The 14,388-nt window shown below is 60.6% G+C and overlaps 1 protein-coding gene across 6 annotated transcripts in view; it reads left to right on the top strand.

Moving 5' to 3' along the window:
- Positions 1-10,517, top strand: part of CNIH3 (cornichon family AMPA receptor auxiliary protein 3) — an 89,256-nt gene extending 78,739 nt beyond the window's left edge. For 2 of the 6 annotated variants that reach the window (XM_042925676.1, XM_042925677.1), the window contains 2 exons: positions 2,317-2,460; positions 9,913-10,517. In XM_042925676.1, the coding sequence (XP_042781610.1) occupies positions 2,317-2,460; positions 9,913-10,474 (706 nt within the window). In that variant the 3' untranslated portion in view covers positions 10,475-10,517. Of the gene's footprint in view, positions 1-251; positions 272-2,316; positions 2,461-2,713; positions 2,894-5,730; positions 5,977-6,213; positions 7,585-9,912 lie in introns of those variants that run through there. The other 4 variants (XR_006198953.1, XM_042925678.1, XM_042925680.1 and 1 more) reach the window with 4 other exon arrangements.
- The last annotated feature ends 3,871 nt before the right edge of the window (positions 10,518-14,388 follow it).

The raw sequence follows: 14,388 nt of genomic DNA on the forward strand, positions 1-14,388 counted from the left end.
CTGAACATGCTAAACATCCCTGAACCGTAGATTTTAAAAAGGTGAAGTTTTTGGGGCTCCTGGGTGGCTCAGTCGGTTGAGCGCCGACTTCGGCTCAGGTCACGATCTCGCGGTCCGTGAGTTCGAGCCCTGCATCGGGCCCCTGTGCTGACAGCTCAGAGCCCGGAGCCTGTTTCAGATTCTGTGTCTCCCTCTCTCTGACCCTCCCCCATTCATGCTCTGTCTCTTTCTGTCTCAAAAATAAATAAACGTTAAAAAGGTGAAGTTTTTGGTATGTGAATTATGTCTTTTTTTTTTTTTTCAAATTTGTAAAAAATATGTATCCTCATTTTTGAGAGCAAGAGACAGAGCATTAGTAAGGCGGGGGCAGAGAGAGAGGGAGACACAGATACTGATGCAGGCTCCAGGCTCCGAGCTGTCAGCACGGAGCCACACGCAGAGCTCGAACCCATGAGCCATGAGATCATGACCTGAGTCAAAGTTGGCCGCTTAACTGACAGACCCCCGGGCGCCCCTGGGAATCATGCTAATAAAAGACAAGCATCTGTCAGATGGGCTGGATTTTCTGGGACCCCGCCCAGAGTTGCCCAGGGCCTGTTCAGCCCCGCCTCTGTGCGGGTCACAGTCTATGTCCTTGTCACCTGTCCTGCTCCTTGTGAAGTCCTCTGCCTGTGAGAGGAATCACCCTGGGACCCTTGCAGTAATGAGGTGTCTCTCCAGGCACCAAAGTCATTATTGTGGACTCCCAAAGTCGTATCCTCAGGGCTACCGCTCCTCCCAAAGTGGGAGGCCGAGCCAGAGAAGGGGTCCTCGACGGCCCCCAGGCCCGGGGCCAGGACGTTCTCCTGAGCTCAGCCCCTCCTGTGCTCGCTCTCAGAGCACTTTACAGAAAGCGGCCTCAGCACCTGCATCTGCCACCTGCTTGCAGGCTGTTGTGTCCAGCGTCCCCCACGGTGGTCCCAGGAGCCCGTGGAGTGGGCACTTTCACCCCCATTTTACACATGACAAAGCTGAGGCTCGGAGAGGTCAGTGGCCGACTGGAGGAAGGTCGGTCTGGTGGCCTGTGAGCCCCAGAGCCTGGCTCTCCCCACTGAGCCGTCCTGCGTCCACTGGGCGAGGTCGCCTAGAACATTCTCCACCAAGGTCCGTAGGTTTTGGATCTGCCCCCAGGGAGGCAAGGAGCGTAGCCTGCGGCGTCCTCCCGGCACACGGTGGTGACTGACACCGTCACTGTCCTCTGACGGGGGTGAGGAGGGGCTGGAACCCCAGCCCCCACAGTGCTTGTTAGAAGGTGTTCTTCTGAGCCCCTCTCCCCACCTGGACACACAGCATCCTCCTGAGAGGCCAGAGGTCGGCCCCCCCGGTGGCCCCCACCCCCCACCCAGCCTCCCGCACCGGAGTCCCCACCTCCCGTGAACGAGGCCTGTGGTGTTTCCAGGTAGACAAAGTTAGCTTTAACACTCCCCCCCACCCCCGCCCCATCTATTCCCTGTGCTTTCCCTTCCCTGGTTCCCGGCTCCCTCACTGCTCTCCCCCCACCATGGCCAGTGTTCTCTGGCTGCTCTGGGTCCTTCCAGCAAGAAGACAAGTGATGTGAACAATTCCCACTCCAGTGAGGACATGACATCCCTCCTGTAGTGTTCAGGATTCTATTTTATTGTTTTCTTAAAGTTTTTATTTATTTCGAGGCGGGGTGGAGAGCGAGAATCCCAGGCAGGCTCTGTGCTGTCAGCACAGGGCCCGACGCGGGGCTCGAACCCACGAACCGTGAGCTCGTGACCTGAGCCAGAGTCGGGTGCTTAACCGACGGACCCACCCAGGCGCCCCCGGAATTCAGGATTTTGAAAGAGGGTCTGGGGGGAGGACGGTGTAAAAACAGCCAGTGGTAGTTAAGCGAGTGTGGTCGGTGGCATTGCGGCTCTCTCTGTGCGTAGCACCCCGTACCTGTGTGGATGCCCATGTGGGTGTGCACTGTGGACCCCCCCACACCCCTGTGCTGTGGACCGCCCCCCCCCCCACACGTGTGCTGTGGACCCCCCCTCACCTGGAGGAAGGAGACTCTTCTCGCTGTCTCCAGGCACCAGGTGACCTGTCCTCCTTCTGTTGTGTACGTGGGTGGAATCCCTGTGATGCCGGGGGACCTCGGCGTCCGGGAGCAGCCACGGGCCGGGCCGGGTGGTGACTCCAGTCGGCGAAGGCAGACGCCCGCTCGGCGGAGGCCCCCGGACACAGTCCTGCGTCAGGGGGGCTTCCCCGGACGCCCTCACGTCCCTGCCCAGCCTCGGGGCCAAGGGTGCCGTGTCCTCTTCTCCGCAGGTACTTTCACTGTCCGGCAGACAGTTCCGAGCTGGCCTACGACCCGCCCGCGGTCATGAACGCAGACACCCTGAGTTACTGTCAGAAGGAGGCCTGGTGCAAGCTGGCCTTCTACCTGCTGTCCTTTTTCTATTACCTCTACTGGTGAGTTTCTGCCCCTCCTGACGCTTTCACTCCTGCAGCAAAGGAGGCAGGTTTTTTTTTTTGGGGGGGGGGCCGTGAGCGTGGGGGTCACAGCCTGGCGGGTATGACGCCAGCCACCTCACTCTGGGTCGGGGGCGAGGGCTCGTGCCCAAAGGCAGAGGTCCTCGCCTGCAGGCGGGCGCGTCCTTAGGGCCACACGGTGCACCTCTGAGGAGGCGGTTGGGGACGTGTGGCCGCCACTCCTTCCCCACAGGGCTCCCTCCACAGCTCGGCCATTCGGGCCTAGACTTGTGGCCCCCAGTCCACATGTAAGCATCCGGGGAACCAGAACGGAGACTCTGCGTGGCAGTCACGCTCCCGGGAGGGGCACGCTGGGTCATTACATGCGCGTGCTCACAATTCTCCTGATGGTCTGTAACCTCGTGCTAATCAGGTAAAACTGACTTTGCTGACTTTGCGATTGTTCAGGAGCCTCCCCCCGCCTTGGGTAGAGTGTCCTACCCAACAGATGGCGTAAACAGGATGCCTTTGGTGGGGGGGGGGGGTGCCTTTTCTTAAAGCGTCCCTCTCTGGTTCCTCTTTGGGCTCGTCTCTGGGGACCTCACCTGTCACCTTGCCACTTTGCCACCTTGTGGTTACCTGCAGCCACGAAACCTGCCAGCATCCCAGTGCTGCCTCCAAACTGGTCTGTGGACGGTAGCTGGGTGAGGAAGAGGAGGGAGGGGGTGTTAACAAGGCCGCCTCAGGCAGGGGGCAGGCTGGGCCGGCCGCGGGGCGGCCACACTTATCCACATTTACACACGAGCCCTGCTTCGAGCCAAGAGCTTGGTTTACGTCGCTCAGTCTGGGGGCCACATGCCGTCACTGCCCACACGTTAGCAGTGAGACCACGTCCCTAGACGTCACATGTTTTCCCGTGGTCACAGCTGCAGGTACATCTCAAGTTCGGTCCCAAACACGAAGCTCCCAACTGCTGGCTGTCATGGGAAAGCTCTAGAAAAGTCTTAACAAAGTCTGGTCTTTCTTTCGCATCAGAATCAGGGTGAGGAAGGTGAGTTTCTTAAAGATGCAGATTCCTGGGTTTGGATCTGCTGACTCAGGATTTCGGGGCTGGGCATCCCCCCAGGGGTAAGACCTGCCTGTCTCCCCAGAACGTCCCAGAGTCCAGAAGACCCAGAGGTCCTTGGGGTATAACTTCCTCTGGGGTAAATCAGCCCCGGAGGGGCAGGGGATTCAGAGTTATTCTACCACATTCTTCTTGGGGTGGAGGGTCAGTCCAGGCTCAGGGTGACCCCTCTCCCCTCCTTCCGTACGGAGGGTCCTGGGTCATTGCCTGCTTCAACGTACAAGGAGCCTGAGGGTCTCTGAAGTGTCCCTGGAGAGTCCCAGGGTGCCCGGCAGATTTGCCTGGGTCTGACTCCAAATCAGAACTTTCTAGCAACTAAAGTTTGTTCAGACTAGTTCCTGCCTTGGGAAGCTTCACAGGCTTAACGGCTCGACAGCGGGGGGCTAGCATGAGTGAGGCTGCTCACTGGCGTGTGCCCAGCCTCTCCTGTCGTGGGGCTCCGGGTGCCCCTGCCACAGAGTCGGGGGTCCCGTGAGAAGCGGATCGCTCAGGGCCCCGGAGCCACGGAGGTCAAGGCGAGGAGGCACATCCCTCTGCCAAAGCCCGCGCCCTCTCCATGATGACAGCAAGTGAAGTCACAGACACCCTTCACCTGCCCTCCTCGCTCTCAGTCACTCACTCACGCAGTATTTGAGCACCTCCTACATGCCAGGCGCCCTTCTTGGGAGACCGTGCTGAGTGTGCGGCTTGACGCCTGCCCTCGGGGGTCACAGGGTCAGAGCAAGGAACGCGTGAGTCCTGTGTGCACTGTAGACACGCAGGCCAGCGAGTCAGACAGGGTGTCTGCCGTCGGGTCAGCCGTGGGGGGAGGGGTGTCTGCCGTCAGGTAAGCTGTGGGGGGGAGGGGTGTCTACCATCGGGCCAGCCGTCGGGGGGAGGGGGGTGTCTGCCATCGGGCCAGCAGTAAAGGGAGGGGTGAGCACGAGGGAGGCCGCATGACCCAGGGTAACCGGGCAGGACGCTGTACCGCCTCAGCTCTCTTGGCTTGAGAAGACGGCCATGTGGCATCCACTCGGACGCGTCCCAGGAACCTGCAAATGTCTCCTGGCCCCAAGGCCACCCGAGCGGGGGTGCTGGGGTGGTCGGCACACACTGCTCAGAGGATCCCAGGCTCCGGGCCAGACACTTGGCTGCCAGCTAGGGCCTCGGACACATTTCTTAATGTCTGTGAGGTCCTCGGGAACGAGGTGCCAGCCCCGGCTTTACTGGGGTCCCAGCGGCTGTCACTTCAGTCTGTCACCGCGCTCAGCTTGGACGCAGCTCTCCGCGTGCACGTGGACCCCCTTCCCCCCTGAGGGCGGCCGGGGCTGACGGTCCTGTGCGCCCCTCAAGGCCTGCATCGAAGGGGCTGGGGGTTCCGGGGCCGGAGAGACGGGGTCTCTGAGGAGCTCCGCAGAGCAGTGAGGCACCAGGTTCGACGGGGAAGGGACGCCCAGGGTGCCGGCCAGGCAGAGCGGTGGCTCCAATTTTGTTCTAGAAACAAAGAAATTAGCGAATGCAGCGTGGAGGCAGAGACAAACTGAAGGACAGACAGGCAGTGTCTGAAACACCACCGTTTGCAGGCACTGAGGGGAGGCGTGCTCTCGCCCTGCTGGCTTCCAGGAGGGGCAGGGCGGCCTCTGGGCACAGGCCCGCGACTGCGGCCGGGGCGCCCGGAGCCCCGTGACGGAAGAGGCTGAGCACCCGCCAGAGGGCGGCCTCACCCCTGAAGCCCCCGTTGTCGAGCCGTTAAGCCTGTGAGGTTTCCCAAGGCAGGGGTGCGGTGGGCCCTCCAGCTGGGGCCCGGCCAGGGATGCTCTGTGCCCACGAGGTGTACCAGCCGTCCCGAGGCGTTCCTGAGCTTCGATCCCGGATAGGGATTGAAGTAAAACCCTGCGGTTTCTTTCATGTGGTTTTCTTCCTTAGATTATCCATTTTTCTCTCTATAATGTGAAAAAATGGTCGCTTTTCTTGGTGCCGTCTATTTTGGTATACGTGTAGATACGTGTATGTGGTGTATTTTGGTGTGGAACGTTCCTCGGTCTTGCAGAATTAGCCTGCAGCCCTTTCTAAAAGCACAGGGTTCCTTACCCCTCGCTGGCAGGGTTGGGCACCACCTTGGCACACGTGCTCTTAATGCACATTTAATGTCTGGATTCTGTTAGAAACAGGAGGGCCAGGGAGATGCCCCGTAAGAGATCACGTAGTTTGTGTGCCCCTCGGACCTCGGAAGAGCGGTGATGGTCATTGTGGTGGCGATGGTGAGATGTGGTGCGGCGTAATCTGGGAGCCCCGGACGCAGCCATCACGTCAGCACGAGGCAGCTGCTGGGAAAGAATCCGCTGCACCCCTACCCCGGGGACCGCCTTACAGTCTCAGGAAAGGGGACGGCCGCCATCATAGCCGTGCGGGTGAGAATAACAGGCACGCAGCGATCCCGTCTCTCACCAGGGGACACAATGCGCGCTCACAGCAGGTGTTTGGTCCGACGTGGTGGGAAATGATGTGGACCGCGGGGGGACCTGGCTCCGGTGCCGGGACGGGAAGGGAGCCAAGGGCTCCGGCTTCAGGAAGGACCCTGTTGTGAGGGTCTGAGTCCTTCCTGGGCTCCCGCTCACTCCTTCTCTTCCTCTTCTTTCTGCATTCAGCATGATCTACACTCTAGTGAGCTCTTAACCCGGGCCGCACAGGTCATCAGAGACTGGGACGGGAGAGGCTCGAGGCGGAGTCCTCGCGACCGGCTGGCGGTTGGAGAAGGGCCCGGACTGGGGTGCGTGAGAGACACCTGCGGACGGCGGATTCCTGCGGCAGCGGGGACCGAGGTCACGGAGCGTGGGGGTCGCTGCCCAGCCCGCACCCAGGTGGCGATCCCGTCTGGGCCACGGGACCTCTCCTGAGCAAGGACTGTTGCTGCCTGAGTGACCCCCGCCCCTCTGAGCACCCCGTGCGGTCCGCAGTGAGCCCGGGACCGCGGGGGGCGCGGCTGGCAGGCCACAAACTGCCTGCCCAGGAACAGAATGACCCAGGACCTGCCGAGGCCTCCAGGGTGTCGCGGGCTACGGGAGCCCTCTGTGTGTCCTCGGAGCCCCGCCGCGCCCTGCGCTTCCGCGGGAGGGTCGGCGGGGGCGCGGATTCGCCATTGGCTCCCACCGGCCCTGAGCCCGCGGGCGGCCTGTTTTCGCGCTCTGCTTTGTGGGAGTCGGCCCGGCGACACTGGGAGCTGGGGCTCGGGCCGCTGGCCATGAATTATGTCCAAAGTCACAGGGGAGGCGGGAATCGGAGGGAAGAATGATTTTTTAAAGCATTTTCACGTTCAAAGTGTTCTTTGCCACCACAAACTGTGTTCTCCCGCTGTCGGTCCAAAACCATCGCAGAATCAACGAAGCAAATCGACCGGTCGACGTCGTCAACGCCCGTCTTCTCTTAAGGACCCCAAACAGCGGCGCCCGGGAAACGCCCTGCACCTGCTCTGTGCTGTGTGCATCGGGCGGCCAGGAGGCGAGACGGTGCAATTACAGCCTCCTTTTGTGATGCTACGTCATTCGTTCTGTTAGTGCCACTCGAGGACTTTGGCTTATTTAGAATTTTCCCTCTGACGTCCTCTCCTGTTTGGGTAGGAGGTGTCCTTGGGGTTGTAAATAATGACAAGGCTGAGGTTTTTATGTTTAAATTGGGCACGATGATTTCTACCTTATTCCCCACACTTCCCTCTCTTCTGTGTGACACACACACAGGCTATTTATACACGTGCGTGGCTCCCGTTGGAACCGGTGACTCAGGTTTGTGAATGGTGTCTGTGCCGCGCGTCGTGAGCTATGTTTAAAACGCAGCGACAGCTTGTGCGCCACACCTACCCGGCCGCCTCATTTAAACCCCTCACAGGCTGGCTGCCTCTCCGTACGGGCGGTGAACTGGTAGGTAGGGAGGAAAAGTTTCAAAAAGCTGTTCTGTTTCTAAAAATTCTGTAGGGAACAAAACTCAGGCTTCCGCTCTGAGGCTGAAGGTATAAAACCGGGGGATTCCAGGGGGCATTTTGGGGAGCAGACTCCCCTCTGTCCAGGGCGCACCGTGCCGGCTGCGTAACAGAGGCCGGGGGAGAGCGGCCTTCGGGGCTGCTGGGCCTCGCCTCTGAGCCCGAGCCTGAGAAGGCCACCTGCACGTGACCCTCGCCCCCACATGTCTCTCCCTGGAGCGGTCTCCTTCGTTTTTGTACTTTGCCTCCTTCCCAAAAGGTGACAAGTGGCTCGTGATGGCAGACACAGGGACACAGAGACCACTAGAATGGAGGGAGGGGATTCACACACACGCCTTCCCCGAGGTTCTGCGTCCTGCAGTTGAGCATTTCTTCGCAGCAAATCGTGGCGGCTCACGTTTGCCTGGGGCTTCATCGTCCACAGATTGATTTCGTTCCCTTGATCTCCTCGCCATCCTGTGGGGTTGACACGATTCTTTCCCCCATTTTCTTTCTTTTTTTATTTTTAAAATGTTTTTATTTTTTGAGAAACAGAACACAAGTCGGGGAGGGGCACAGAAAGAGGGAAACACAGACTCGGAAGCCGGCTCCAGGCTCTGAGCTGTCAGCACAGAGCCCGACGTGGGGCTCGAACCCACGAACTGAGATCATGACCTGAGCCGAAGTCGGGCACTTAACTGACTGAGACACCCAGGTGTCCCCCATTTCCCCCATTTCCCAAGTGAGGAAGGAAAGGCTCAGAGAGGGTAAGTGACTGACCTGTAGTCACGCAGCAGCCACAGACCTGTCTTTAAACCCAGATTGTCTGACTTTGAAAACCCCATGTCTTTTCCATCACCTGAAAGCCAGCAAAGTAGCTTGGGCTCCTGATAAGGTTCAGTTAGCATAAACTTTCTGAGAAAAGGAGATTTAAAGACAGAGCGGGAGAAAAAGTGGCTGGTTTTCTTTTCCTTGGGCCCCAGCCTCAGACTTGCTTTACTGTGTCAGGTTCTTCCCGAAGGGGGTCCCTTGAAAGCTTTAAAAGCTGCCAGCACGCCCTGGGAGGGTCTTACGCTTCTGAAAGAGGGACATCCGAGTACTTCCCTCCCCTGAGCTGTGGCTGGGACCCAAGTCCACCGGTCTGTCCGGAGCTCGAGCCGATTTTCAGTTCCTGGGAGAAGCGGACGGGGACCACAGGGCTGAGAGCAGTGGGCACCCTGCTGGAGCCGTGCTGGGTGCCGGGCTCTGGGCTACGACCCCTGACACACGGCGACCCCACGTCACCCACCAGGAAGCCAGGGAGGCTCTGGCCAGTGCGGCTGCCCCAGTGAAGGAGCCAGCAGACAGGTCTCGGTGCTGTGCCCGGTGGCCAGCTAAGAACCACACTTGTTGGGCGGGCACAGCTGCCCACTGGGTACCTTTGCCATCACTGTTCATCCCACAGAAGTGACCTAAGGAGGGAGGAGAGTGGGGCAGGGGCAGTGCTCTGGGTGAATCCCAAAGTGGCTGATGGACGGCTCTCCCTCCCCGGCCCGGGCCTGGGCACCCAAGAGAGAGCTTCTTGGGGACACAGACATTGGGAGGGCGCTGTTGTGACTGGCTCCTGCCTCCTCAGAGAGGCAGTGCTGCAGGCCTGATGGCCGCACCCGAAGGGGGAGCGCAGGCCCCAAGGGGGGGGGGTCACTTCAGCTTCATTTTCACGGTGGTGAGGGAAGTTTGTGACGGCACCCGCCGCACTCACTTGTTATAAAGATCCGACGAGGTCAGGGCCCTGCGTGCGGTAAGTTCGGTAAGAGGCCCCCACTCCACAGGAGGCGGTGTCCTCACTGTGCCCTGTGCCCTGTGCCCTGTGCCCTGCGCCCAGGCAGGGCAGGGGCCCCGGAGGGAGGGAGGTCACCTGGACCAGCTGTCCTCCCGGTGCCTCGTTCCGGAGGCACCACCTCGGGGAGGGCCACGGCTGGAGGAGGGAGAACGGGAGTGGCTGTCCCAGGAGGGTGGCTCCTGGCATACCTCCTGTCTGCTCAGCGTAAATGACTTCGTGATCGGTCTTGGGCAAGCTTCCCGGCCTCCCTGCGGCTCAGCCTTCTCATCTGTAAAGTGGGGCAGTAATACCTCCCTGGCTGGTGTGCTTGTGACAACCAGGGGCCCGTTCTTGTAACGAGCACTCCACAAACCGTGGTCCTCCGCGCTCAGCTCCCCTTTGCGCCCCCGCAGACTTGAAAGGAGCCTTTACTAGAACAACAGAGCACTTCCCCTCGTGGGTCACGCCCACGGCACGGCTAGTGAACCTTAGCTGCCTTCTTCCCGCCCATCCTGGGCCTGCTGTCCCAGGCACGCGACCCGGGTAACCGCTCAACCCTCTCAACAGGATCTTCCCCTTGCTTCCTGTTTTCAGGTGTGGGAATCGCAATAAAGTTGTCGCTGTTAAGACAGTTTTGTTCTCCCGCGTAAGAGATGAGTACAGCCAGCACATGCTTCGAGGACGATCACTCGTGCTCACGCTGTGTCCCTGCACACACCCTCGTCTCCACCTTTCCCTTCCTGGGACGTGGGCTTGCTCCTTTCCAAACTGGGCGCTGGGGAGAGCAGTCCGGATGTCAGGGCGGGCTGTGCAAACTGGACGTGCCGGGCCACCCCTGCCCCCAGGCTTGGGCGGAGGGCTGCGGTCCCCCTGGGTGCTGGACGAGGCCCCCGCGGCGTTCCCTGGATTGCGTTCCCGCTGTCCCTGTGCCCGGGAGCCGTGCAGGGTGACAGGCCACGAAGCAGAGCCTCCCAGGTCTCCCCCACGTGGCCAAGTCATATCTGCTCCCGTTAAGCTCCTGGGTGCCCAGGAGTGTCTTCGTGTGCTGAACTTGACCCCTTGGACGCCACGTGATGCCCGCACGTTCCTCCTTCCCAGCTGGCCGAGTGCTAGGCTTGTGCGAGCCGGTCGATACATTTTGTCGGGAGTTTGCTAATCTGCCGTCCGTGTACGGCCCTTACTAAAACTGCTTATGTAAGCTTACGATTAAATAAATTATATTCAAAACAAAGGTGACGCGTAGTCACAACTCCCCACCTCCTGATTATTTCAGTACGTTTTCCTGTTATCTGTGCTCCTGAGGGCGCGACTGTGGTGCCCACGCGGAAATGTTACTCGGCAGGGACAGGACGCCTCACCCTATTCGGGGCCGCTGGTGCCTCGCGATGGGCCGTGGCAGGAGTGTTTGCGACACAGACATTGGCAAAGCTGCGGATCACGTCCCCTGCTCCCCGCTACACCCCTCGCGCTCGCCGTCAGACGTTTACTAGCACGGGGCCCACGTTTACCCACAGACGGTAAGCCCGGCTCCAGGACACCGACGGGGACGCGGGGGCCCTGAGCACCGGAACCCAGTGTCCAAGACCCTCGGGGCCGGACCTGCACCCTCCCCAGCATTGGCACCAGTGGCTGTCACTCCATGTGCTTTGTGTCCCCGAGAGATGACAGGAAAGGAGACTTTTCACTGGCGTGTCATGAGGGCCTGGGCTTGGACGTGACATAAGTGAAATCCTCCGCTGAGCGCGAACACGGTTTTGTGCTTGGACCCTGACCCCACGCCCTTGAGTTCCCTTGGGGACCGCTGTCCTGTGAGGGGGGCGTCCCTTCCCAGGGGCTCCCACGTCCTCCCACAGCTGGACCCACGCATCTTAGGTGGATGCTGGGGTGAGGACCGACCGTACTCGGCCACATTATCCACCCCGCGGGCGGTCTCACGAGGGGCCCCAGGTGTCTCGGGGGCTTGGCTGAGCTTTGCACACAGAATCGGCTCGGTGAGCACAGCTCCTTCCTTGCCGGGCATCGCAGCCTGTTGAGTGCGGGCGTCCTGCCGTTCCAGCATGCACCTGTCCCCCAGGAAAGCCAGGCTCCTCCGTGGACCAGGCACCCCAGGGGCAGACACACAGCTTTTGGTTTAGAGATGCACCAGCACCAGGAGGCTGTTTGGCTCCTAGAGGGTGACTTACATACCACCACGGCGTTTCCGTCCCAAACGCCGTGATGGGGCTCTGAGCGGCCAACCCTGTCTCTTTCAGAGACACCTGGTACCTCAGAGAAACAGCACCACCTTCCCCGTAGGAATATATTCCTCATTCGAGGGCAGGGGAGGTAGGGAAAATGAGAGCTGGATAAACACCAGTCCCCGTGTGAAGTTATGATGAGACACCCCCATCAGGCCCCAGGGCTGGGCACAGTCTGTTCTCCGAAGCAATGGGGACAGCAGGGGCGGAGCTGGAAGCTTCCAGGGAAGGGTGGCCGGTTAATGGCATCAGAGCACAGGTCCTGTGATGCTGTTCTGATTTTCCCGCACTTCCATGGAGAGTAAGTTTGCTTTGGGGTGGACTTCTGGGCTCCGCGGGCTGCTGAGAGCCCTCTCCGCAGAGGGGACCAGGGGCCCTGCGTCATGCCCAGACCCCAGGGACGGCCTGCACCCTGCACCCTGGGCAACTGGTCTCCAAAACCAGCAACTCTTTGTGCCGAAGGAACATTTCACGATTGGATGAAGACAACTTAGCGCTTGCCTCCCAGGGAAGCAGTAAGGACACAGCCGCATGTCCAGCAGCGGCCACGTCTGAAACGAGAAAATGAGACACGTGTCACTTAGGGCTGCATTACTGGGAGACGCCCGTCCTAGGTCTGGGGAAGCTCGCAGTTGGGGAGCCAACCCATGCCAGACCCAGGTGGTCAGGGCAGTGGGATGATGGGACTTCCTAGGGAGACACAGGGGCCCCATGAGCGCTGGTTCCTCGGGCAGCGGCATCCTGGACACTGGAAGGTCGTCCGGATGGGGCGCGAGGGCCTGGCACTGAGCCCTGTCCCGTTCAATGGTTAGTAGCATCCGTGACTCTCACGTGAAGGCCACCGATCCATCCCAGGAGGACACAAAGCTGAACAGGATTCCATCAGGACAGGCTCAGAATAGGAGATGAGGCTCCAAAAAAGCAGGAAAATCCAGGCGGGGCGAGGAGCCCAGGGCGTCTGGCGGGCAGTGGGTCCTGGCGCTGAGCTGAGGCAGGGTCAGCTTGTGAGGCCCCTTTGTGGAAAGCGAGGGTGGGTCCCCAGCGTCCTCGGCCGCCGCCAGCAATCCCGAGGGGCACTGTTCAGCCTGCGGCCGCGTGTTTTACGAGGGATACCGGGAAATCGCATGTGCCCGGAGCAGGGCGTCCAGAGTCCCTTTTGTAGGCTGGGCAGAGAAGCTTCAAGAAGACTGTCTACAAAGAATCCAAGGTGCCACGAGGGCGGAGGGCAGGGCCGGGGTGGAAACACCCTGCCCCTCCTTCCAGGGCGGTTCTGGAGATGCCGCAGGTGGAATTGGAGCTCTGTGCTCGCACACCTGTAGGAAGGGCAGGGCCACGCGCCCTGCAGACTGTCCCCAACCTACCTGTGCAGGGAACTCTGGTCACGGCGTCACAGGGGGAAGGCTTGCAGGGCACTGGCTGTGAACTGCAGCCGTGGGGAGGAGTGGGGCAGAGCCGTGGGGTCGAGGGTGGCCTGACAGACGAGCACGTCGGAGGGGGTGGGATGGGTCCACGAGGGGGGAACTAAGGATCGGAATTAGTGTGAGAAAGTGGGCTTGCCCCAAATTGGACAACAGCATAATAATTAATCCACAGAATTCAAATGCAGATAAAGGCAGGAAGGGCTCGATTCAGGATCCCATGGATTATAAACTCTCTCTCTTTTTTTAAGTTTATCTATTTATTTTGAGAAAGAGTGCGGGAGCAGCAGAGAGAGAGAGAGGGAGAGAGAATCCCAGGCAGACTCCGCACTGGCAGCACGGAGCCCGACGCGGGCTCAGTCCCACGAACCGTGAGATCGTGACCTGAGCGGAAACCAAGAGTCAGATGCTTACCCGACGGAGCCCCCGGGCGCCCCGTAAGCTCTTGGAGGACAGGTTTGCATTAGGAAGCTCCAGACCTGGGGTTAGTTCGTATTAGGACGCAGCAAGTAGATGTCGAATGGAACGCGGATCACTTGTGGAATCAGAGGGAAGCAGAGAGAGCTGCTCGGGGTGTTAGGAGCCGGTGTCCTGGGAGGAAGGTGGGGGGAATGACTTTAACCCCGACTACTTCCGCAACATCACCCACGGTGCGGGCCCAGCTTTGGGGCCGGTGGGCCTGGTCCCAGGGAGACCGGGGCAGTGGGCAGGGTGCAGCCGGGCCCTGGGGGTCTTGTGGCTCCGGGCGTGGGGTCACCATGAGCCTGACTCCATCTTCCATGCATTTGCCCACATCTGGGCCCGCAGATGAGACAGCCTGTGTGCTCCCCCGCTCGATGCCGGTGGGGAGATCCAGCCACACACAAGCCGGCCTGTGCCACGGACCCCTTGCCGAGCCCCACCCCTGATCACAATAGAAGCCGGGGCCGCCCCCTCGTCACTCTCACACCCTCCTGTTGGGGGCCTGCTCCGCTCCCCCGAGAGACCCATCCTGTCAGTGATTAGACTCCGCCTTCCTCTTGGAGCGCATGCACCATCAGGCCCAACATCCGAGTCGCGTTTTGAGTGGGGGTTGGTGCAGTCCCCATTCCAGGGCGAGCAAGACCCGTGGTGACAGGTAGACCCTGGATGCAACGGAGGCTGGTCAGCGGCCCGCGTCACGGTCCCCGGGAGACGCTGCTGGCAGGGGGCCTTCCTGAGCCCCTTAGAGGCTGGGCCCTTCCATCCCCAGGCCCCACCCGTTCAAGGCCCCTGGGCTTGACGGTGCTGTGCACAGACCGGCGGGGGCAGGGACAGTCGCACCACAGGCCTGTGAGGGGGCAGGTGCGAGCCGTGCACACTGTCCTCACTGTCCGTGGCCCGGGGCTCACCGGCCGCACGGAAGGCGCCGTGCAGCCCGTGGTTCGGTGAGCGAC

This window comes from Panthera leo, chromosome F3 (genome assembly GCF_018350215.1).
Source record: "Panthera leo isolate Ple1 chromosome F3, P.leo_Ple1_pat1.1, whole genome shotgun sequence".
In the NCBI taxonomy this organism is placed as follows: domain Eukaryota; kingdom Metazoa; phylum Chordata; class Mammalia; order Carnivora; family Felidae; genus Panthera; species Panthera leo.